Genomic DNA, 22327 nt, shown 5'->3' on the forward strand with positions numbered 1-22327 from the left:
TTGAGCGCCGTGGAGCAGCCCCAGCTTCTTCAGGAATCAGCTGGCGCTCAAAAGTGGACGGAAACACATGATATATTTCAGTTCCTAGGAGCGAACAAGTCATCAATGATAGTACAAGGTGAGTGATGTTACAAATTCAGTTAATATTGCCAAGCTAACTACTACGTCTTGTTCAGAACCTCACCTCCCCAGATGTTTCACCAGCATATGTGCACGCCATGTGGACTCGTAGCATGGTGTTCGCGTCCGGATCCCCTGCACCGCGCCCTTCATCATCATACAAGGACGATGGATATACCCACTCAACGTTCTCCCCCCACAGTTCGAAGAATTTGTCAATAGTGGTTTGAGGCTGTCCAGAAGAGAGCAGGTACTCGTACACTGCGCGCCATGCACTATCCAATGCACCAACAACCCAACTACAAGTGGCATTGCCTTTGAATTGCAATCATCCCAAAGACGACTGCTTCACTCACGCATGACGGGTGCTGATAGCCTCTCCAGCGAAATGGAACCTCTTGTTGTGATTTGGACAACTGAGAGATGTGTACAAATGCTCGAAATCTCCGGGCCCGAAGTACGCAAAGGCACCTTAGTGGAGCGAGTAAGCATCGATTGGATCACATCAACATTTACAGACTCACCCATAGTGAGCGGGTCGTAGTTCCAGTCCCATGCATGCATATCCAAGAATTGTTCCGACAAGAAATCATAAGTGGCGCGACCACTGTGTACTTCTGCGAGATTGCGCAGCACGAGTTCCTTGAGTTGCTCGATGTACTCTTCTTTACCGGTGCTGACGAGCGCTCCCAAGCGCTCTGCATCATTTGTCCAACAGTAGCTCGCGATCAGCACTGTGGACGGTGAGCTAGAATCGACCCCGTAAGAGGGGTAGACGATAGTTCGAATAGGAAGGTCAGTGAATGACTGGCCTCCTACGATATCGAATAGGTCCGTCCACCACGCTGATTTGAAGCGGACCCCAATTTTGATTGAAGGACCGTACTGCAGCTTGCGCAAGGCGTTTTTCTGCATCACGTTCAAACCAGCACCAGAGAGATCAATCGTCCGCAGGCACGGCAGAGGGATGGTCGATATGACATGTGAATATGTGCGGCTATTATACTCGCCCCGCACAGAAACCTGCATGGTGTCTTCGCCACCTTCAGAGATGCGGGTGACATTCTTGTTGAGCTTAATGAGATCATTGGTGCCTTCAGCAGTGATGTACTTCGTCATGTAGTCGACGAGCACGTGAGAACCGCCTCTGTGGGTACGGGACGTGTGAGAGCATGAGTTCGGAGACAACGGGCGTGCTTACTTGAAACACTTCCATTCTACTTCACCGATGACTCCCGAATCGGCCTTGGCGAACGCCAGCGTGTCGAGAACTGCTTCAGTTAATCCGCGGTCATACGAGCCGGTGCTGTTGTCGAACGTCTCGCACCAATTGATAACATTGGTGGTAAGATGCATAGGCGGGAGTTTGAGGTCGACGCTGGGAATGTACTTGAACGACATGTATGCGCGAAGCGAATATGCGTCGTTTGCCTTCATGACCTCCCACCCCTTATTAACCTGCTTCTCCAAATCGTTTATGAGCATGCGGGCGAATGGCTCAACGACGTCGTCGACAATCTTCTCTACTCCCACAGCAACATACTCAGACTCGACGCCCATTTCCCGGGCACAGAAGTCAGGAGGATGCGATACCTCAGAGACTTGGTAGCGTTCATTGTTGAAGTAGAGGAAAGATCCTTCTTCCCTCGCCTTGTAATAGTAATCAATAAGTGTGGACTTTAGAGGCTCGGGACCGTCGTTGAGCTTTGTATAGTTGATTAACTCGCCCAGGCGCTTCATAATACCGGTCTTGTAATTGCCTTCACTGTCCTTCTGTGGCAGGGGGTACCTCATGGCCCCAACATCCTAGTTAGCGAGAGAGACAAGAGGTTAATCATCGGTACAGCAGCATCAAACGAGTAACATACGTAGTAATCATATTCTTTGCCTTTTGGGAACTTGTAGGTGAAGAGGCGGCCACCGGCGTGGTCCGACGCCTCCAAGATTTCGTACTTGATATCCAGCGAATCTAGCATGAGAGCGGTGTATAAACCACCAACTCCTGCCCCTAAAATTCCAACCGGGTAGGCTGTCTTACGAAAGCCAACCTTGGAGAGCGGTAGCTGCTGGGTCTGTCGACGACCAGCCAGGGGCCCAGAATGCCCAGGAAGCTTTTTGAACAGAGCATTATCATACTCTTGGATGATGTTTCGACCCCAATAGCCTAACACGTCTCCCCCGAAATCCATGGTAAGCGTAAGTGATATTGAAGGTGTGATGTGTTGGAAAAGGCTCTTCTAGTGTGAACAACACCGAAACCCACAATATATATTGTACTTTTCATTCGGAGAATAAGAAGGATTGACCAATTCTGTGACCGCACAGCGCAGTGAATATTTGGACAGGAGCACTCGCACGTCGTTTCTTCGATGAATTCTGTGGAGTAGTCGTCTGGCACGAAGTCTAGGCCAAAGTAAGGGGGATCAGACTTGACCCCAGATCGGCCAAAGCCTCATTCTAGCAAACTCAATTCAGTAGATCTCCATACTAGAAACCAGTTCCAGGCCAAAGGACCCAAGATCCCTGATGTGAAGGCGGTCAGCTGGAATATTGTGCTAGCGCTTGCAATGATGTCGGACCATGAAGTAGCAGGCGAACTATCAGAACGCCACCACCGGTTAGAACTATGCCGTCTCAATATGCTGTTTCTATTTTGATAATGTCATTTAGAGCTAGTTCGGCAACTCGATATTTTCGATATTTTTCAATATTTGCTTTGGCATGTTTGCGAAAATGTTCACCGGCATCGTTCCGAGATGTCGGAGCTCGAACCTTGCTTCTCTCCTACTGTACATATTATCAATGGATGTATACCCTCATCTAACCCTAGAGCGGCGTAAGAGGCTTTTTGCTGGTGCGGTCGCGATCACTGCGATCTGTGCACAGTACACTACTCTTCTCATGGCCCAACCTGAAGTCAATGCTCCCCCTAAGTCCAAGGCGATTCGGAGCTTGAATTTGAGCTTATCAACAAGATCAGTGATAATGAGGGTAGGGTATATACCTTGATGGATCCCCAACCACTGGGGTTCGCGATGGAGCGCCAACGCCTAGCAGCGCTCATGACGAATCCTCGGCCAGAGGTCCGGGAACGACTCCTCAAATGCATGGTACTCGTAATCAGCATCGTTGTTGCTTCTACGCACGGCATCCTACAATCAATATATCCCAAAGATCCCGAGCCCTATCACACTTCAGCGCTAACTGGGCAAGACTGGGTGATCGAGTTGCTCACTGGTCACCCAGAGCGCATCAGGTGTGAGCTTGGCATGCGCGCCAATGCATTTGTGGAGCTTATCTCCGAGCTTCGCACCATGGGCCATTCAGACTCCAAGTTTGTGTCCCTCGAGGAACAACTTGCGATTTTTCTTTACACCTGTGACTGGCCTATCAATCAGGCATGTTGCGGAGAGATTTCAACGCTCGAACGAAACGATTTCACGGTGAGTTTATTTTATTTTATTTCAAGTGACAGTATCTAATAGTATGTAGTTATTTCCGCAAGATGCTTATCATCTTCACGTCGGACCCGTTCTATTCAAGATACGTGCGCTTTCCAGATGGTTCGGTCCCCCGGGTGGCGGCAGTGCTTAATGGGCCTGCAGAAGCGGGAACAGCAGCAGCGCTTGGAGCAGCAGGAACAGCAGCAGCGCTTGGAGCAGCAGGAACAGCAGCAGTGCTTGATGGGCCAGCAGCATCCGCAAGATCGTTATCAGCATTGGTGGTGGAGGGAGCAGCGCCACCTGGACGGAAGACGTGCCGCCCTCTAGCGCCGCCCAATGGGATGATGGTCTGCATTTTTTCATAATGCTCCCATCCCCTGTTGCGGAAAGGACGCATGAGGTTATTTGCCTGACAAAAGTCAGCGCTCAAATCAATATGACGAAGAGGGGACATACCTTGACATACGATGTCCATACAGCCGCAGCCGCAGTTCCTTCAATCCCAGCTCCAGTCTCATTGTCCCAGTGGACCCCTGTCTGGTTGCGGTACTTCTCGATAGCATGAAATATGTTTTTAAGCTAGATGAGACTCGTCAGCTTAGATCAGATGAGATCAAATAGGGCTTACTGATGTCCACTTGTTTCGAGTTGATTTCGCTGTCTTCAGTGGACCTGCGCGAGTGGATTGAAGCGCCTCATGATTGTTGATGAACTCTGCAGCAGAGCCAAGAACCTGCTGCTTGAAGTTGCCTGCCCCTTCAGCCTCTGAGCGATGATCATAGAGATAGTCTACAAGGGTAACAGTCTCGACATCATTCCACTGCGCTGGTGGGGCCTTGGAGTGAGGGGGAGCATTGACTTCAGGTTGGGCCATGAGAAGAGTAGTGTACTGTGCACAGATCGCAGTGATCGCGACCGCACCAGCAAAAAGCCTCTTACGCCGCTCTAGGGTTAGATGAGGGTATACATCCATTGATAATATGTACAGTAGGAGAGAAGCAAGGTTCGAGCTCCGACATCTCGGAACGATGCCGGTGAACATTTTCGCAAACATGCCAAAGCAAATATTGAAAAATATCGAAAATATCGAGTTGCCGAACTAGCTCTTATGAATGTTCCTGGGACGGAGCCAAAATACTCACATGGTTGTGCATGTGACCGTATTTGTGCATTCTAGCGGCGATATCCACCGAGTCAAGTGCTCAGCGCTACATGGTACTAGGCAGGTGACGGTCACAGCTCGCTAGCAACCCCCTACCTGTCAATGTCAGAAACGTATCACGAACATGAATGGTAAGAAAGTTACGCCTTTATCAACTTCTCCTTCATATTCCATGTCACTGTGCTATATGATCCGTGACCAAGGTGGTCCTGGTTCTAATCGGTTAGAAATGTGGCTGAGACACATCTCAACCCGGTAGGAACTCTGAACTCAATTGACTGCTTCGAAACTTGTCAGATGACATGATCACTACTTTAATCAAGACTGACCTTGCGGACAGAATTTCTCCGCCGATCATTGAGAGCTTCTGCACCCTACCACTGTTCCGATAGGGTGGTCTTTAGTCTTGAAATTGGCAACAGGTGGAAGATTCAATTTGAAAGTTAGAGGTGGCTTAGAATCATTCCAGCGTGATCAGAGTCTGGAAAGGTGAACTTCGCGAACGGACTGTATCATAAAGAAGGGAAGGTGTTTTGGGGTGAATCCGAGAAAGGCTGCCCTGGCCGGCGATCCTAACTAGAAGCATCGACCCCATATTACGGGCAGTAGTATCACAAGTCCAATCCTCGAGCGCCCATGATGAAGTGCCAGTGAGTCTGCGAGCTGGAGTCTGAGAATTCTGCAAAAATCAGGATCCCAACACGGGCAAGGACCCACTGCTGCAAGTGTTACAAATTCATTCAGCTCGTTGTATTGGGGAACATTCATGGGCTAAGCTTGGTGGATCAAGCATATGCCACGTTCAAGACCCGGGCGGAGTTTCAAATGACAAATACAGTAGGAGTATGGAAGTCACTTGGAGTGACTTACGAAACTATGTTGAATTCGGATCTCTTGGTAAGTGATTCCCGGAAAAGACGTCGTAAAATTGACGAATGTCATTACAGCATTTGATCTGTGTGTTGCAACTGTCGAAGGAACTGACAAACCTAACTCCTGACCCCTGGGGCACAGCTGCGCGTAGCCTACGATCATGATGGAGGCAATGACACGCTTTCCTGCTTTCGAATCATTGGAGCAAGTGCAAGTTTATCGGTGTTCATTTCCACAGCGCTATTGCGTCACGCTGAAGCCTTGCCGCCCGCAGCCGCTATAAAACTCTGTTGATGGAATTACTCATAAAGACCCTTCGCATTCAACTCTTCTAATATCATCAAGTAAAATGTCTTCTGGGCAGACGCTTGCCCAGATGAATCTCACGTGTATGTGGCTAGCGGCCATACTTTACGGTAGAGTGGAAACTTTGTTGGGAATTGTAGATGTTGAACACTTTTGCAGGAATCAAGTAATTCGTTCACTTCCCATGAGGCATAGGTCAATCTAAATAAAAATCGTAGTTGCATATTATTCGGTACATGTGTTTGTGTCATCTACATTAGGAGTCCAGCCCACAGGTGAATATTTCACCATTGTCCTCTCGTCTGCGTCCTGAATTGTTTACAGCAAGCTTCTGCTCTGTGCTACCTCGTTTCAATTCGCGATGTCAACTGCACATGTGATATTGATGTTTATACAAGCAATGATTGCATTCACAAACACGACGATTGCTGCTACTCCTGACGGGGCAAACTTGTACTACGCAGCTACCGGAAACTACATTTTCTTAGCTGGTCAGTTAATCTATATTGTCAATGTGAGTCTGAAATTTGATCTCGCTCGCTCGACTTCGGACGAAATAATTGTCGATGCAGTCACTTGCTCAAGAACTACTTTTGGTCAGTACGTGCAGCGAGAAAATACATGTGTATTCTCATACATAGATCATTCAAAGATATGGAGACTCTACGTCGTCTGGAATCAGAATTTCAAAGTTTGCATTCTACCGGTAATTCAGATCATGGAATTGGACGCTGTTAATGATACTGAACCTCTTCTTTAGCTCATTATGTGGGTAGCTCACTGTGGTATGCATCATCTTCTGGTCGCTGTATCATCTTGTGAACATGACTTCCACAGCTACCGCTTCTGTCGCCGTCGCCTTGCTCGCGCCTAAGAATGCTAGCATCTTTTCGTATACCTTTCGAGTCCTCTCATTGTCTGGATGGTCACTCGAGATGATCTTAAATGTTACAGTAACTGCTGGTATCGTGTACCGCATCTGGCAAACAGGTCAGCAGACAGCTGCTCTGACCTCCGGCGGCGGCTTCAGGTACAAAGGCACCATCATAACGATCGTGGAATCTGGGGCGCTCATCGCAGCCTGTACATGCGTGATATTTTGTCTATGGGCAGCAGGTAATATTGCAGGGTTAGTGGGAAGCAACATTGCAATACAAGTCGCTGTAAGCCTCCAGTTCCTGAGCGTCTACAAACATGATGACTGATGAAGGTTTAAACATAGACAATGACCCCTCTCCTCATTATTGTTCGCGGCGGTCTTAGACGCTCTCATTCTAATCTTGGATCATATGAGAGATACTCATACACTCTAGATCCTTGGAGGTCAACGTCCTTTGTTCGCAAATTACAGACAGAGATTGCCCAATGAATATCATATCTAAATGCAAGGGTGCGGGCGTGAGCGTCGTCGTCTATAGCACAGGAGGAAATGATTGGGTAGGAGAGAGATTGATCTCGGAGGATGCAGTATCAAATGGTGTGAAAGATAGGAGTTGTTGCTCGGGTTAGCTTGGCGCAAATGACACTGACAGGTATGAGCGTTGATGTATCAATCAAAATCGGAGACAACTTTGATGCTTCTCAGATGAATCATATCGCATCTCGACACCAAATTGAGTCCATACAGCTTCCCATGAAGAACGGTATCCCATTGGCATAATTATCCAGCGAGCCAACGAGCGAACCCACTAATGTTGTGACAGATTGCACGCTTTCCAAAGTCACTTGAGCCAGGATCATGGAATCACAAGCAATAAAGGAATGTAGCAGACGCTGATGTGGGAGCTGACGGGAGACATGTACAGCGCAAAGCAGCGCGACTTTAGCGTGACATTGTCGATCTGACAAGGGCGGTTAAACTGGCCCCACATTCCAATATAGAGATTGCAACCAGGCACCAATGGGACCTGATACATGATGGGACTCCTTTACGTATGCGTGAAAGTCGCTCCCTGCTGTCTGATGAATATTGAATGGTGAGTGATTCCCGGCAGACACGCTGTAAATTGACAATCATAATCATAATCACAGCATTTTATCTGTGCGGGTTGCAACCGTCGAACCGACAAACCAAGAGTCGTGGGCCGCTCATAGCCCACGATTATGTAATAGAGGCATCTGAATTGATACTAGTGATGTGGTGACTCGCTGGAGGAGATACGTGGTGTGAGATAGGTAGTAGTAAACCATGACTTGCTTTCCTGTCTTCCGAGTCGAACCCTTGAAGTAAGTCTATTGGTGCTCATCTATCTAGTATCATCTAGCGTGCTCGTTAAGCCTCGCAAGAGCGCAGGATATGGGGTATAGCCAGCAAAGGCATCTCTCCAAACGAGAGTTCAGGAAGGTCCGATGAACGTTGCCAGTGCGCAAGAACTCAAGCTCTAGGATGTAGTACTTGAGGAGAATTGAGACCGAGAATTTGAACCGCCGGCATCGGGTGCAATGTCCATTCTGCGTGAGATGACATCTACTCGTCGAGTCATGCTGTTACGGTGTTGCTGCACATTCCAACTGGTTCCAAATCGATAGGCAAGATTCTATTTTCCTTCACTCACCGACGTTGTTTAATTTTGGAGTGGTTAGTCAGGAATGTCAACAAAGATGTAGCACCGTGACAGCTTCGAAACCGAACACCATCATATCCATCATCGGTGCTGGACCACTGCCGATAGCCTAGCGCACCCCAGACATTTGACTACCAGGCGTGGAATGACCGCAGGGATGACAGGCATGATATATCTCAACACCAGAGCATGAGCCTATCGAACTCGCGCACTTCAGGGAGCAGTGGAAGGTCGAAACGACTCGGACAGGTTGCTGCATCGGGCGCGCGAACTCAACTTGTTCTCAGTGCCAGCACGATTGCAGAATGCACCATTCCCCTAACTTAGAGCGACAGCGATACAAATGCTAAGAGTCCAGAGTAGTGTTACCATCGCTAACACATTTTCTTCATCCCGGGGACTTGGAGCCCATAGGTGCGCCTACCATCACAGTGTACACATGTACCTCCAGAGTACGCTTTACAATGCTTTTTTCCACATTCAGGCAAGTGGGCGCAAATCCAGCATTGGTAATGGCGTTTGCTACAAGGAAGCAAATGAACATTATGTTACGCCGCTCACGTGCAGCTCATCCACCATTTGCAGTAGGTCTTTAATGGTCCAGCCGCGCATGATCAAGTCATGCGCGTGGTTCAAGAGAGTCATCAGCCGCTTGACTAGTGGATACGGAGCTCTTGAGCAATTGTGGTACTTGCTCGTTGCATCGTGGCAATAATGTGATTATCGTGCAAACCGTGATCGCGCTTTACCGAATCTAGTGGACGCGTCTGCTCAATTAAGTGGTTTGTTATTCATCCAGTCCACAAGTCCACCGATTATTCAGCTATAAAACTCGCTGCTCGACATGACATCTTCCATCAACTCATCTTTGCTTCATTCGCATCATGATTTTCTTCACTGAACCTGTCCGAACGAGTCCCTATTCTCTCGACTACTATCCCTACCGCCCCGTAGTCTTACTCTCTGCGCGTGCGCGTGCTACGCTGTATCTCGCCGAGCAGCGTGAACGTGCATGGGCTCTGCGTTACCAGCAGCAGCCTGTGGATCAGCCTACCCAAATTGCCCTCCTTGCTCAAGAGTGCGACGAATTTCCCGACCAGGAGTGCATGATGCACGTCTTGCGTACCTGTGCGCCGCAGCATGAGGACGAAATTGGCTACATGATGGCCTACAAGCACGCTGAAATGCGGCATGCCAAGCACGCAATACGCCAAATAGCTGAAATGCAGCGGACTACGACCCTACAGTTGCAGGCTTTGGCTGATTTACGATCTGACATGGAGGAGGCACAGATTTTTGCCCACCACCGTGCAAATACCGAGAAATTCCTCGAGGAAGCTGAGATCTACCTTGAGGATTTTCTACCTCCGGATCAGGAGTCATGCCTCACTATCTTTGAACCTTTTGACCTGCCTGATGATTCCGTATGTCCTCACTCGTCTAGTAACCCTTTTTCATGTCACTTACACACTCCTCAGATCTCAACTTCCACCTCCAAGGTCAACGAAGAGGGAAATACATCCCCATAGGAGGGAAAAGGAAAGGCCAAGGGGATCCCTGGATTTGAAGAAGACTTTGTGACTGTGTTGTTAGCTGAAGCGGCGTCATATTGCTCCAGGCTTGTATCTTTCAATTTAGATGTTACCTATGTTCTATGTTCTATGTTTAATGTTCTATGTACACCTGGTTCATATTTACTTTATTGCAGTACTCCAGATTGTACTAACAAACTGCAAATGCATGTAACGCATGGTAATGGGCGCATCAATCATCGACGATCACCCCAGCAGATCCTAGTACTCTATGAAGCACAGTACGTGTGATTAACTGAAACTTGTTCTATTGCTGGTTGGTCGCATGCCCATGACAAGAAATTCACCTTCAGGTCATGTGGGATCCTTGAACATAATACATCTCCAAGTCCCACAGTATGTACATGTCACCCTAGGGAGTTCAGTCCTGGTGTTGTGCACTGCTACAATTTAGTATCATTGATCTGATAATGATTCGGCACTGTGCGCATCATTGAAATAAACACGTGAAATTGTAGATCCTGTTATGGGCCCGGGGCGTGACATCCGATATCCCACACTTCATTTTGGACGCGTCACTACTACAAACAACGCAACCAGTATCCATTCAAAATTCAACTAGTCCTTCCTATTTGCTTTACACTGTAAAAGTCTCTTTGAAACGGAACAAATCAGCATTATCGCTGGAGCGAATGACCTCATTCTGAGATACGCCAAGCTGGTAAGTCATAGCCTTACAAATTTCCTGCAACCGACCGAAGGGAGCCTTGTTTATGGTAAGTCACAGCGCTTATATTGCATTGGACTGAAGCCGATCAAAACTTGTTACCCGCAGTCGCTATCATACTCTGTTGATGGGATTACTAATGAAGGCCCCTGGCATCTAGCTCTTCCAAGTAAAATGTCTTCTGGGCAGACGCTTGCCCAGATGAATCTCACGTGTTTATGGCTCGAGACCATACTTTATGGTAGAGTAGACAATTTGGTGGGAATTGCAGATGCTGAACGCTTTTGCAGGAATCAAGTAATTCGTTCACTTCCCATGAGGCATAGGTCAATCTAAATGAAAATCATAGTTGCATATTATTCGGTACATGTGTTTACGTCATCTCAATCAAGGGTCCAGCCTACAGGTGAATATTCACCACTGTCCTTTCATCTGCGTCCTGATTTGTTTACAGCAAGCTTCTGCTCTGTGCTACCTCGTTTCAATTTGCTCTGGCAACTACACATGTGATATTGATGTTTGTGCAAGCGATGATCGCATTCACAAACGCGACGAATGTTATTACCCCTGATGGGGCAAACTTGTACTATGCAGCTACCGCAGGAAATCGCGTTTTCTTATTCTGTCAGTTAATCTATATTTTCAATGTGAGTTTGAAATTTTATGCCGCTCGCTTGACGTTGAACGAAATGATTGTTAATGTAGGTATTTACTCAAGAATTGCTTTTGGTCAGTACATGCGGCAAGAGAATACATGCATTTTCTCATGCACAGTCCTTCCAAAGATATGGAGACTCTATGTCGTCTGGAATCAGGATATCAAAGTTTGCATTCTACCAGTAATTCAAACCCTGAATTCGGACGTTGTTAATGATACTGAACCTCTCCTTCAGCTCATCATGTGGGTAGCCCACTGTGGTACGCATCCATGTTCTAGTTGCTGCATTGTTATGTGAATATGACTTTCACAGTTACCGCTTCTATCGCCGTCGCCTTGCTCGCGCCCAAGCACACCAACATCTTTTCCCATACTTTTCGAGCCTTCGTATTGTCTGGATGGACACTTGAGATGGTCTTAAATGTTACGGTAACTACTGGTATCGTATACCGCATCTGGCGAACAGGAAAACAGACAGCTGCTCTGACCACCAGCGGAAGCAGCGGCTTCAGGTACAAAAGCACCATTATAACGATCGTGGAATCTGGGGCGCTCATCACAACATGTACATGTGTGATATTTTTCTTATGGGTAGCGGGTAATGTTTCAGGGTTAGTGGCAATCGATATTGCAATGCAAGTCGCTGTAAGCCTCCAGTTCTCGAGCGTTTACAAACATGATGACTGATGAAGGTTTGAATATAGACAATGACCCCTCTCCTCATTATCGTTCGCGCTGGTTTTAAACGCTCTCATTCCAGTCTTCAAGTTGGATCATCCGAGGGACACTCATCATCCTACCCTAGGTCTCTGGAATTCAACGTCGCTACAGTCAGCGATTACCCGATGGATATCATTAAATGTGGCACTAAACGTGGCACTAAAGGAAAGGATTAGGTGGCCGAGAGATGTTGGTCTCCGAGGCTGCAGTTTATGTGGAAGATATGGAGTTGCTGGTTGGGTTAGCTTCGCGCAAGTGATACCGATAGGTATGAATGTTAACGTATCTCTGACTATCTTCGAATCCCATCGCATCTCGACACCAAATCAGAGGTCTGTTCTGATTCGAGTGACTGCGACGTTACGAAGCCCATGTCTAGACTGAAGACATTCTGAGTATGACTTATTGTTGACTTATTGCTGGGACACTTTCACTAAATTCTTTCCTTTAACATGTCTACGGAGAAGTCTGCGAAGGATTGGTATAACACTGTCGGGAGTCAAATAGTAGGGCCCCTTGTCTTGATGCGATTGGCCATCATCGGGATGGACAGGCGAAGTACCACACCCGCACTGGTCGCGAAAGTCCAACTAGGAATTGTTCCGATGTAAAAGCCAGTTCAATCCTGCTTGAGGTCACTAGGTTTTGGTAGATTGAGCGAAAGAGTTGACTGAGCATACAATCGCAAGGCTCGAAGGCCAGTTGGTACTCTGATAGAAGACTTGAAATACCAGGGGAATGCGACGCCCTCTTCCAGTGAATGAGCGATCGGGTGGACACCACGGAGCCCAAAGAATAATTGAATACGAGAATATGCTGTGACAAATGTAATTGCGTGCGACAGTGCATAAGGTGTGTATCATACAGTATTAAGTCCAGGCATAGCATATCGTAATCCACTCACCGAGATCTAGTCTCTACATACCGAAGAAACAGTCAAAAACACAAGACAAATTCACTCCGCCTCCGCATCATACTCCTCGTCCCAGTTCTTCCTCGTCCCGTCCCCGTTGACGCTCAGCCAAGCTTCAAGTCTGCGTCCCAATTCCCCGCCTCGCCCGCCACAGATATCTCCGGTGGTATTTAACATCTGCTCCTTCTCCCGCTCCTTCTTCAAGGGTATGTGTCCAGCCTTCTTTCGTCGCTTGAATGACGCAGCCTGTAGCGCACCAGAATTAGCACAGCTGCTCGCTTGGCTCTCTGCGCATACAGGCGCACTCGAGGCAGATAGCGCCTCCGTGGTACACTCTGCATCTTTGAACCATTCGTCCTCAGTGTCCTCGGGCCCAAGTATACTGTCGACGAGGCCTTCCTCCCATCCGTCCCATTCGACACACCTGTGAGCCATGCGCAACCGTGCGCCGATGGCTTCGTAATGCAGCCACTCTTTTGCGACCGTAACAGCATTCACGGGTTTGCCATTGTTCTTTGCTGGGTGCGTTGGCCGAGGAGCTCGGCCACAAGCCAAATCCTCGACCGCTTCTCGGAACATGCCAGTCGTGAATGGACTGGATTGTAGGAAGGTTGGAAGATGCGCACATGCCCAGAGGGGCCGGGTAGTTGTAGATTCCCAGTCAATAACGCATGTCTGTTTAAAATCATTCATCAGAACAAAAATACACGCTAAGTAGGTAGAACTTACTATTTCCGTGGGGTTGTTTTCGTCGACGAACACGTTCTCCAAGCTTATGTCGTGACAGTCCAGACCGAACTCTTCTTTCTCCCCAGAATGATCCGCGCACGCCCCGAGTCTCTCCATCATACGCATCCAGCGACCCATCTCTTTTCGTACAGATTCCTCACGTCGCATGATGTGGGAAATTAGGAACGTGCTTCTCTGCATGCGCCTGTAATCCCTGTACATGACATCACCAGGGCCATCCCATTCCTCCTCACTCTCCTGTGCGTCCCATTCGTCACTGTCGTCACTCTGATCGCCGGGTACTGCGTTCAAGTGGTGATGCCGGGAAGATTGAATCTCATCCGGGTCAAGATGTAGCCGGTGCGGTGCCGTCTTGCCCTCATTCTCGAGAACAACGCCCCGGACCTCCCGGTCCATGCATGAGGCAAGATACGAATGAGTACTAGACCACGGGCCACGGTCAATCTCATCCGGATGGGAGAGGTCCCCGCGATTGGATCCGAAGAAGGGCCATGATACGATGGGACCAATATGAGGCACTCTAGCTGAAGTTGGCCGTGAGACTGTTCTCTCCAGGGGTTCTGTGGCATTGGAAAACGAACTCATAGATAACAGTGGCATGAATTTGAAGCCGTTGATTATAGGACGCGTCGCGGTTGGTGTCGGGGAATTTGATGACCCGACCGAGAGAGGGGTGGGTGCGCCTGTGCCCGCGCCTTCTAAATATAGTGATCCGATGTGCGAGAATCGCTGTGCGAACAGGGGTACTATGATAGCTGCAACATTTGCGAACAGAGATTTGAGTTCTTGATTAGAGAGTGTGTGGTATACGCGTGACAAGGGAACCCCTTTCGCCTAATATGACACGTGACCTTCAAGGCACTCGACATGACAACGGAGAGATAAGACGTACCTTCGACATGAGGATATACTCACCCCCTAGGCGATTGTAGGGATTTGCATCATAATAATAGACATCCGGAACAGGAATGGACGTCCGTTCGCGAAGGTAGTGCATGGTGGCCACCTCAGATTCAGTTTTGAGGCGAGGCATGAACCGACGAGCGACGCGAGCGACCAGCTCGCGCGCGTCAACAAGAGTAACGAGATATGCCTGCAGCAGACATCAAGACGTCAAAATAAGTAGGGTGGCCCCTGAGCTGTACACTTGCCTTATGAAAAGTCCCTGATGTTGTAATTTTAGTGTCCTGCTAGCCCTGGAAGATGAAGATGACGTACCGGAACTCATGAACTTTATTCGGCCAACTTCGCAGGCGGTCATCTCTCGTACGACATCTTTGAGGACCCTTCGGTCGACTTGAAAAGGCTGTGCGCCGTGCATTGCTGCGTCCGCTTTTGCTTCAAGCCGTCGGTCATGGTGTTCAACATCCCAATCCCAATCAATGACCGTCGTCGAAGCTGATGCCTGCGGTAATGGAACAGTGCCAGGTAGCAGAGGTATGTCCTGCGCAACAGCATTGACGGGGTCGCCGTGGCCGTTGCGCTGCATTATCACCTGGGGTTTTACTGAACGTTCGTTATGAACAAAGGGTCTGTTTAATTTGTCCGAGTGCGCCAGGCGCAAGTTGCAGGGGGAATCGAGGGTGTCGGGAGCGAATCTTGGAGAGTGACGGTTCAAAATCAAGGAGCAGATACGCGCATCAGGTTTCTACGTACCTGCTCGTAATCTCTTTCGGTAATGCTATATTATATTTGGCCTTGTTTCCGTGTGTTTCGGGAATAGGGACAGGCATGATCCACTAGTACTTGTTTGAAGCTCTCAAGGCGTTGAGTATCAGAGAGTTCAGTTGGGGTGAACGGTAAGGCTGCTCCGAACTGGCCAACGGGTTTTATATCTTATGGGTTTCTCGGTTTCCCCGGAAGAAACCCTTGGCACCGCTTGTATGTCACTGTTTACCAAATGGACGTTATGCGGCGTGCGCAGCCATTACTTATCATCTTTCTATATATTTAGTCCTACTATATAAAAACTTTGACGCCGTGCACTCAATTGAATTCTGTTCTGTGTCAATGCATAATATGAAGTGGCATGTGACAGTGATAGGCCTGGACCTTGCTGGCATGGAATCTCGACGAGTCTTTTCCGAGTACCGGACCGAGTAAGTACAGCCAAGCGTTGGCTCCAAGCGAACTTCGATCCAAGCCGTGGCGTGAGGCCGCCTATGAACTAGTCAACTATGAGTAAACTAGATGATCTGATCTTACCAAGCCTCGGTCGACTGTGGGACCAATCATTTATTCTTGATCACTAATCAACCTTGCTTTGATCGCAGTTGCTTATCCTACCAGTAAAAACAAAAATACATCTTCACGGTAATAAAACATTCGGCGCAAGGAGCTAGCACATCTTCGTGGCGCTGCCAAGCAACTGCCAAGTGCAGTGCGGTGGCTGCGATCACTACTACACCCTGCACGTACTTCTGTACGTCGACATCGCGTCATGATTACGAAAACACAAGGCGGAACCAAAAAAATAAATACATATACACTCCAAGTGAATTACAACACCGTATGTACAACAATCAAAAATACGCCACTAAGCCACAACAGCTAGAGCCGCGAGTCCTGCGTAATAAATAGTATCAACACAAGTTCGGCTCACGCAACCTCAAGGAGACCTTACATACGAAGAAGGCTCAGTACAAATAACCTCATCTACCCTCTTCTTCAGCCACTCTATCACATCCTGTCCCAGTGTCGCACAATCATACAACTCCAGGTGCTGCAGTCTCGTCGGTATAACTCCATTTACCATCGTCGCAGATCCCGACTCTGGATTGCGAGCCTCCACAAGCTGCACCAGCTTCGCTATCCCATCAGAATGCGCATGACAACTTTTCATCGCCACCGTCGTCAAATTCGGGCACGCCCAATGGGTCTGTTCCTCGTCGGGCATTCCGAGCGCTGACAAAAATGGCTCGAGCGGCGTCCCGCCTATGCTCAACGATTGCAGATGGTTTAGGTCCGTTAAGAAACCCCACGAGATGACGACTCCGCCGGGGCCATAATAAAGCGTCGAGCTCGAGGTACTGCCGTACGAGACAGAGAGGCGGGTAATCGGTGGATTGTTCGAGCGTTGTAGGAGATTGGTAATGGTGTCTTCTATCGGATCACGGGCTTCTACATCGAGGTTGAGTATCTCTAAAGAGGGAAGCACGAGCGAGTCCGCTAGTTGCGACATGTGGTAGTGACCGCCAAAGGTGAGTTCACGAAGCCGAGGTAACGAAGTCTGGACAAGGGGAAGAATAGCTGGCAGAGCAACAGCAAAATATAAGGTGAGCGATTCAAGATCTGGGTTACTGGCGATAATGTGCATGATGCGATCCAACGGTAGATGATTCGATGGAAGTGAACGGAGATTAAGCGACCGTAGATTGGTTTTGAATATTGGTGATGACCATTTGAATGGGACGTGGTGTAACATCAGTGACTCTAGTTTGCCAAGAGCCATACTAGTCGCTGGACTTGAACTCGGTATCCATGGCCATTCACTCGCATAAATAGTTTCGGCGCAAGAGATTTCAAATTCTCTAAGTATGGGGGCGTCGCCTATTACTTTCCCATTAAATAACATTGAATCGTTTTGAGCATGGTTACGTACCAGCTATTGATTTCAGCGCGGACATGGATGGAAACTGCCTGTCGAACCTGAAGACAAACCGTTGCCATCGGTGCATTTGCTCGATAAGGTAGAATATTGCGATATGGCCCCAGTGAGCGTTCCGCTGAGCTTGTGGGGTATTTCTTGAAGAAGGTGGAGGGGGTGAACCCCATGAATCGTGATGCGAAGGTGATTGCGGGACAATGATAGGAGTATGGGCGGGTGGTAGGAGCATCGCTGTTCCCGGAGGGTGTGGGATCACATAATGAGGTGGTGGACTGGGCGGATGCAACCATGGCGTAGGTGAGGCAGGTCGTGTACGGGTCGATGAGCCCTCATTAGACACACCGTTGACTCGCAAGTAAATCTCGATATCGAGCGGCACTTTGTCTCCAGAACGTTCCAGCCAAAGCCGTATGGTATCGGCGGTTGCGCTTTGATTTGTCACGAGTCTTATCTAGCATGAAAGAGTCAACATCATGAAGGAGCAAAGGAGATCAAGAACGAGCTACGAGGGCAGTAATTAGTAACTGCCTCCACCGCACACAGATACGAGGATATCGATACCAGCTTCTATGACGCAATACCAAAGTTGAAAGGCGAAGAATTGCATCATCTCACCTTGGACCACAGCCTCGGCATTGACAGCGTGAGTCTTCGCCATAGCGTGCAGACAGATGCAAGCACCCAAGCACAGCAAGGATGATCATCGAAGTTGAAAAGGAAGATATGGCGGAGTAGTTCATGTGGCAACCGGCGTATAGGAGAGATATACGCCTTTGTATATATCACCTTCTCCTCTAACAACAACTTTTCGCGTCGTAGGTCACGTATAGCGCGCTTTCTCTCGACGACAATTTGAGCCAGGGCGTCTTCCGCGGATGTAATCTTTTCCGAAAGCGCTAAGAGCTGCTCTTGCTGTGCCTGGAGCTCTCTGCGAGCATCAGCAACAGCTGCGTCCGTTGGTGGCTCCGGATAATGGGCTAAATATGCGGAAGGCGTCATGACGGACGATAGTGTGGATGTGTTCACGGTGAGAAAAGGCGGGACAGGAACAACAGGTTGGATGAGCTGAAACTGATGGAAAGTCCCATATATGGCCACGTGGGTTTTGTGGGCTTGGCCCTTGGGGATGGCGGAGTGACGGGGCCCCTCATGTCTTCCGAGTTTTCTGTTTTATCTACCAAAGTTGTATCATCGTTCATTCAGGCTGTCGATACCCCAGTCTCAACGACCTAAGCCTAGTTAATCAAGCGACGATTTTAAAAAGACTTTGTATCGGAACCGAAACTAATATTTGCTTATCTATCCATGACAACCAGAAACAACAGCGTGGAAAGGTAGTACAACATTGTATGGATAAGTATGAAGTAACTGCCATAAGGGACGTTCGACCGGTGAGAGATGCCTCGGCTACTTCTTTCCTGCCTCAATGGCATCTCCATTCTTGCATGCGATTATTTTTATACGAGCCGCTGAGACCATTTCGTTCGATTCCATCTTGAAAGACGGGTTCTTGACGATGAATGTCCACACATCATCGCACAAACGGTATGTCCGAAGGTTGCCCTGAAAGACAAAGGATAAAAGCTGTGAGAAGTCTTTCATTTCAACTCAGAAACGAACGAGCCTTGAGGGTAGTCTTGGTTTTCACCTGCTTGACCATCGTGTCCGCGAGCGACTTGTCAAACTGTAAGAACTCGTGGTCAACTCTCATTGACATGACAGACATTAAATCAACAAATACCTGTTGAAGGACTTTCATGGCCAATTGCGGTGTGATAGCGCCGCTTGTGATAAGCTCGTCCAGCGAGTCTGTCAGGGCCATTCCAATTCTGCAGCCGTGAACAGCCAAACGATCAGGTAAACCGTTGGAACATACGATGACCCTCGGTAAAACTCGTAGTATGCTGAAGCCATGCTAATTTGCAGCAGTCCTCGGCTTCAGAGTGAAACAGGCGGGAATTGTAGAGAGCCGCTTCTGACCGCTTGCTGCCATGAGCTGCGGCAATGGTTGGTGGGTAATGCCACCGTGACGTGTGATGTCACGCAAGAGTGAACTTTGCACAATGCAGATCTGAATGTTGCAACACTCAAATTCTATGCACAAATGTCTTCCACCGTTTATCTCGATATTTTTATGGGAGATGAAGAACAGCACAAACTCGATGAAGCCGCATTTATTGCCACTCGCAATTTCCTCGCTAATCATGCAGCAATCTACGGCTTGCCATCCGATCCACATCATCTATCATCAGAGCAACAGGAAATGCTCAGAGAAATCGATGTATTTGCATTTCTGCCGATTGCTCTACTGTCAACATATTCAAAGACATCCATCTTCTAATCGTCGATAGAAATCGCATGTACTACGCTTCATGCCCGCAGAGGCCCTTTGTGTCGGCCGCCTCGTCTTTGAGTTGAACCCCGAGGCCTCTCTGAAAAAAACGACGACCAATTTCACTGCGCTTTGTACAGGGGAGAAAGGAAAGTGTAAAAATTCACGTAACAAAGAGCTATATTACTTGGGATGTCCGATACATCGCATTGTGAAAGATTTCGTGGCGCAGGGGGGCGATGTTACAAGGGGAGATGGCAGTGGCGGTGAGGTTCGTGCTCGAAATATAACTCATCAATTTTCTGATTTCACCCAGTCGATATATGGCGGCAAATTCAACGATGAAAAGGATGGCTTGAAGATCAAGATGAGAAGAGGAACACTGGCGATGGCTAACTCCGGAAAAAATACGAATTCTTCCCAGTTCTTCATTGTGCTCACGGATGACGAGATGCAACTTGCAAAGTTGAACGGCAAATATGTGGCATTCGGAGAATTAAAAGCGGGATTTGAGGTACTGGACAAGCTGAATCAAGTTGCTGGGGATGTCAATGGGAAACCCAATGTACCAGTGTGGATAGGCGGATGCGGGAAGGCCAATCATGTAAAATGACACGTAACAAGAGGTGGAGTGCTCACCCAAATCCAGACAGTGGGATGTAATGATAATCGACTTACTCGTTCGGGACTGGCACTTCTCCCGCGAGTGGAAACCACATAAGGAGGCGAGGTCGCTTAGAAAAACATGAGTTGTCTTGTTATGCTATGTGGGGAAAGCATACATTCAGTGTCACGTTCTCCCTATATTTGTGTTATTTAGACCGATGATAACTGATGTGAGACAAATCGCCCACAGAGGCCCTTGGAGCGAAAACACCTGCAGATAGAATTCAGGGTCCTAAGAAAAGTTGTCCGATCACGTTATCATGACCAGTACTCACTTGCTATCAAGATCCACCAATACAACGTTACTGCGGATATATTTGTAGGGCAGGCATGCACGACTCATGTCTGAAGTAATATTATAGGGCGAAGAAGTCTGAGAGAAGACTCGCATTACGCGATCCATCTTGCATGGTAACGCTGAGCTGGTTGCTTGTAAATGCCTTCGTGTCAGATGTATCCATGCTGGCAGAAGATCAACAAACAGCCAAGAAGGGATGCAACTATGTACTTATACTGCTGAGATGATCCAGCCTCGTTTCGATTGAAGCGCGACTCTCGGCATAACCGCGGCCTCGTGTGCGTTCTCAGTTTGATAGAAAACCTGCAAAATGGAGACCAGCCTGTGGCAATCAAACCATGCGCGACGGATCATGATGATCGACGGGTTTTGAAGAAGCTATGCCAGCGGGCGGAGCCGTGTGATAGGCAGGTGACCAATGCGCATGATTACCTATTTCAACATCGCCGTTAGCCTGAGATATACTAGATGGAGATGTTGTGAATGAGAAAAACAAGCTGGGGATCCCCAGCAGCCCACCACATGATTAGTTTAGGGTGTAGAGAAGCAAAGGAGCTTACATAAATGTTGATCATGAAACTTTACAGCAATAACGCCAACGCGGTTGCAACGAGGATCTGGCAGGGAATAGATAATCAGAACTAGAATGAACTTATCACTATCACAGACACTATGTGGCCGGCGGCATTGAGAAAACCTTAACCGGTGATAGCCAGTCACTGACTAAGGCTTGTAGCTCCCTCTGACAAACTTCCGTTCAAGTCGCAAAGAGTTTGGCTCATAGATAATCCTGCTTAGCACATGGCTTAGACTGCCGTTGCAATTAATGCAATTAATATGAAAAATGAACATGAGTCGGGATGAGAAATATGAAAACTCGGAAACTAACCACCCGACGGGAAACATTAATGAGAAAGCAAGATCCAGCGGGAATGAACACTAACGCAGTTTTCTTTGGCTGGACAGTCCTCGAGATCCGCAGGGCTACGATCCGACACAGGTTCCTGAACCAACAGATTCACATCCACGTCACTCATACGTTCACAAAGAACTAGTGCCTTCTGATGGAATCCTGCGGGAACACCCTCGACCCTCCCTGGCAGCAAGATATACGGCAGAATGGGAGTGAGAAACAAGCGATGAGCCACCCTGACACAATTGACGTGTCGCCACGGATGGTCGCAGAAACCAAATTTCAGTCTTGTGACTGTGGTGTAGCATGAGGCTGATAACGTACAAATTGGTGATATTCCCCTGTGACTTCGTAAAAATCCACACTTCTTGCGGACTGGTGCCAGCGTTTTCCGTCAATAGATTTTCCAATTCAGCAGCTGCTGGCTGTTTCGGGAGTGAACTTTCGAATTTCCGTGGGTCCATAGCACGCCTTGGGAAGCTGTTGAGGTCCAATCGTATAATAGGACCCAGAGACCACCGAGGAACGACGTATTCGCCCAAAGGGTAGGTATCTAAAGCGCAAGAATGAAGTTCACAGCCATATTAATGTTGATTCCGCGCGATGGAACGCAGGAAGAGCAAATAATACAACTCAAACACGCGACGCCCTGCCAGATGAGTAGAGAGAAAATTAAGCAGTTAATACACATCATGGATGATCAAATTGTCAAAGCTGGGCCCTTCATTACGACCGAGCCACCC

General features: G+C 48.2%; 8 protein-coding genes across 8 annotated transcripts; 3 read left to right on the forward strand and 5 right to left on the reverse strand.

The window, feature by feature from the left end:
• Nucleotides 1-54: 54 nt before the first annotated feature.
• On the reverse strand, nucleotides 55-2498 carry F5891DRAFT_558161 (uncharacterized protein). The gene is made up of 5 exons (XM_041372255.1): nucleotides 1989-2498; nucleotides 1322-1926; nucleotides 645-1267; nucleotides 477-591; nucleotides 55-419 (listed from the first exon to the last, which is right to left on the reverse strand). The coding sequence occupies exons 1-5, from the start codon at nucleotides 2307-2309 to the stop codon at nucleotides 173-175; spliced, it is 1911 nt and encodes a 636-aa protein (XP_041231862.1). The 5' UTR covers nucleotides 2310-2498; the 3' UTR covers nucleotides 55-172.
• A 3306-nt stretch (nucleotides 2499-5804) lies between these two features.
• On the forward strand, nucleotides 5805-7430 carry F5891DRAFT_558179 (uncharacterized protein). The gene is made up of 10 exons (XM_041372256.1): nucleotides 5805-5808; nucleotides 5873-6014; nucleotides 6064-6070; nucleotides 6123-6179; nucleotides 6229-6418; nucleotides 6477-6500; nucleotides 6557-6610; nucleotides 6665-6689; nucleotides 6742-7067; nucleotides 7127-7430. The coding sequence occupies exons 2-10, from the start codon at nucleotides 5948-5950 to the stop codon at nucleotides 7271-7273; spliced, it is 897 nt and encodes a 298-aa protein (XP_041231863.1). The 5' UTR covers nucleotides 5805-5808; nucleotides 5873-5947; the 3' UTR covers nucleotides 7274-7430.
• Nucleotides 7431-10539: 3109 nt separating this feature from the next.
• On the forward strand, nucleotides 10540-12479 carry F5891DRAFT_558280 (uncharacterized protein). Its single transcript, XM_041372257.1, has 10 exons — nucleotides 10540-10721; nucleotides 10888-10968; nucleotides 11018-11024; nucleotides 11077-11133; nucleotides 11182-11374; nucleotides 11433-11456; nucleotides 11513-11566; nucleotides 11621-11645; nucleotides 11699-12030; nucleotides 12090-12479. The coding sequence occupies exons 2-10, from the start codon at nucleotides 10902-10904 to the stop codon at nucleotides 12279-12281; spliced, it is 951 nt and encodes a 316-aa protein (XP_041231864.1). The 5' UTR covers nucleotides 10540-10721; nucleotides 10888-10901; the 3' UTR covers nucleotides 12282-12479.
• A 410-nt stretch (nucleotides 12480-12889) lies between these two features.
• F5891DRAFT_1004916 (uncharacterized protein) lies at nucleotides 12890-15625 on the reverse strand. The gene is made up of 6 exons (XM_041360371.1): nucleotides 15425-15625; nucleotides 14987-15366; nucleotides 14920-14933; nucleotides 14661-14861; nucleotides 13748-14602; nucleotides 12890-13693 (listed from the first exon to the last, which is right to left on the reverse strand). Exons 1-6 carry the CDS (start codon nucleotides 15499-15501, stop codon nucleotides 13061-13063), a joined length of 2160 nt encoding a protein of 719 aa, XP_041231865.1. The 5' UTR covers nucleotides 15502-15625; the 3' UTR covers nucleotides 12890-13060.
• A 751-nt stretch (nucleotides 15626-16376) lies between these two features.
• Nucleotides 16377-18374, reverse strand: F5891DRAFT_942282 (uncharacterized protein; the record flags this gene model as incomplete). The annotated part of the gene is made up of 3 exons (XM_041374404.1): nucleotides 16377-17317; nucleotides 17370-17826; nucleotides 17991-18374. 3 exons carry the CDS (start codon nucleotides 18372-18374, stop codon nucleotides 16377-16379), a joined length of 1782 nt encoding a protein of 593 aa, XP_041231866.1.
• A 408-nt stretch (nucleotides 18375-18782) lies between these two features.
• F5891DRAFT_941981 (transcription initiation factor IIA, gamma subunit, helical domain-containing protein) lies at nucleotides 18783-19289 on the reverse strand (the record flags this gene model as incomplete). Its single annotated transcript, XM_041374377.1, is given in 4 exon segments — nucleotides 18783-18970; nucleotides 18996-19059; nucleotides 19117-19204; nucleotides 19219-19289. 4 exon segments carry the CDS (start codon nucleotides 19287-19289, stop codon nucleotides 18783-18785), a joined length of 411 nt encoding a protein of 136 aa, XP_041231867.1.
• A 458-nt stretch (nucleotides 19290-19747) lies between these two features.
• Nucleotides 19748-20320, forward strand: F5891DRAFT_1125644 (cyclophilin-like domain-containing protein; the record flags this gene model as incomplete). Its single annotated transcript, XM_041363987.1, has 2 exons — nucleotides 19748-19978; nucleotides 20024-20320. The coding sequence occupies 2 exons, from the start codon at nucleotides 19748-19750 to the stop codon at nucleotides 20318-20320; spliced, it is 528 nt and encodes a 175-aa protein (XP_041231868.1).
• Nucleotides 20321-21107: 787 nt separating this feature from the next.
• F5891DRAFT_558435 (uncharacterized protein) lies at nucleotides 21108-22164 on the reverse strand. The gene is made up of 4 exons (XM_041372258.1): nucleotides 21909-22164; nucleotides 21561-21820; nucleotides 21232-21482; nucleotides 21108-21125 (listed from the first exon to the last, which is right to left on the reverse strand). The coding sequence occupies exons 1-2, from the start codon at nucleotides 22046-22048 to the stop codon at nucleotides 21577-21579; spliced, it is 384 nt and encodes a 127-aa protein (XP_041231869.1). The 5' UTR covers nucleotides 22049-22164; the 3' UTR covers nucleotides 21108-21125; nucleotides 21232-21482; nucleotides 21561-21576.
• Between the last annotated feature and the right edge of the window lie 163 nt (nucleotides 22165-22327).

The sequence above is a fragment of the Suillus fuscotomentosus genome (genome assembly GCF_016647785.1).
Source record: "Suillus fuscotomentosus strain FC203 chromosome Unknown F5891scaffold_5, whole genome shotgun sequence".
Taxonomy (NCBI): Eukaryota; Fungi; Basidiomycota; class Agaricomycetes; order Boletales; family Suillaceae; genus Suillus; species Suillus fuscotomentosus.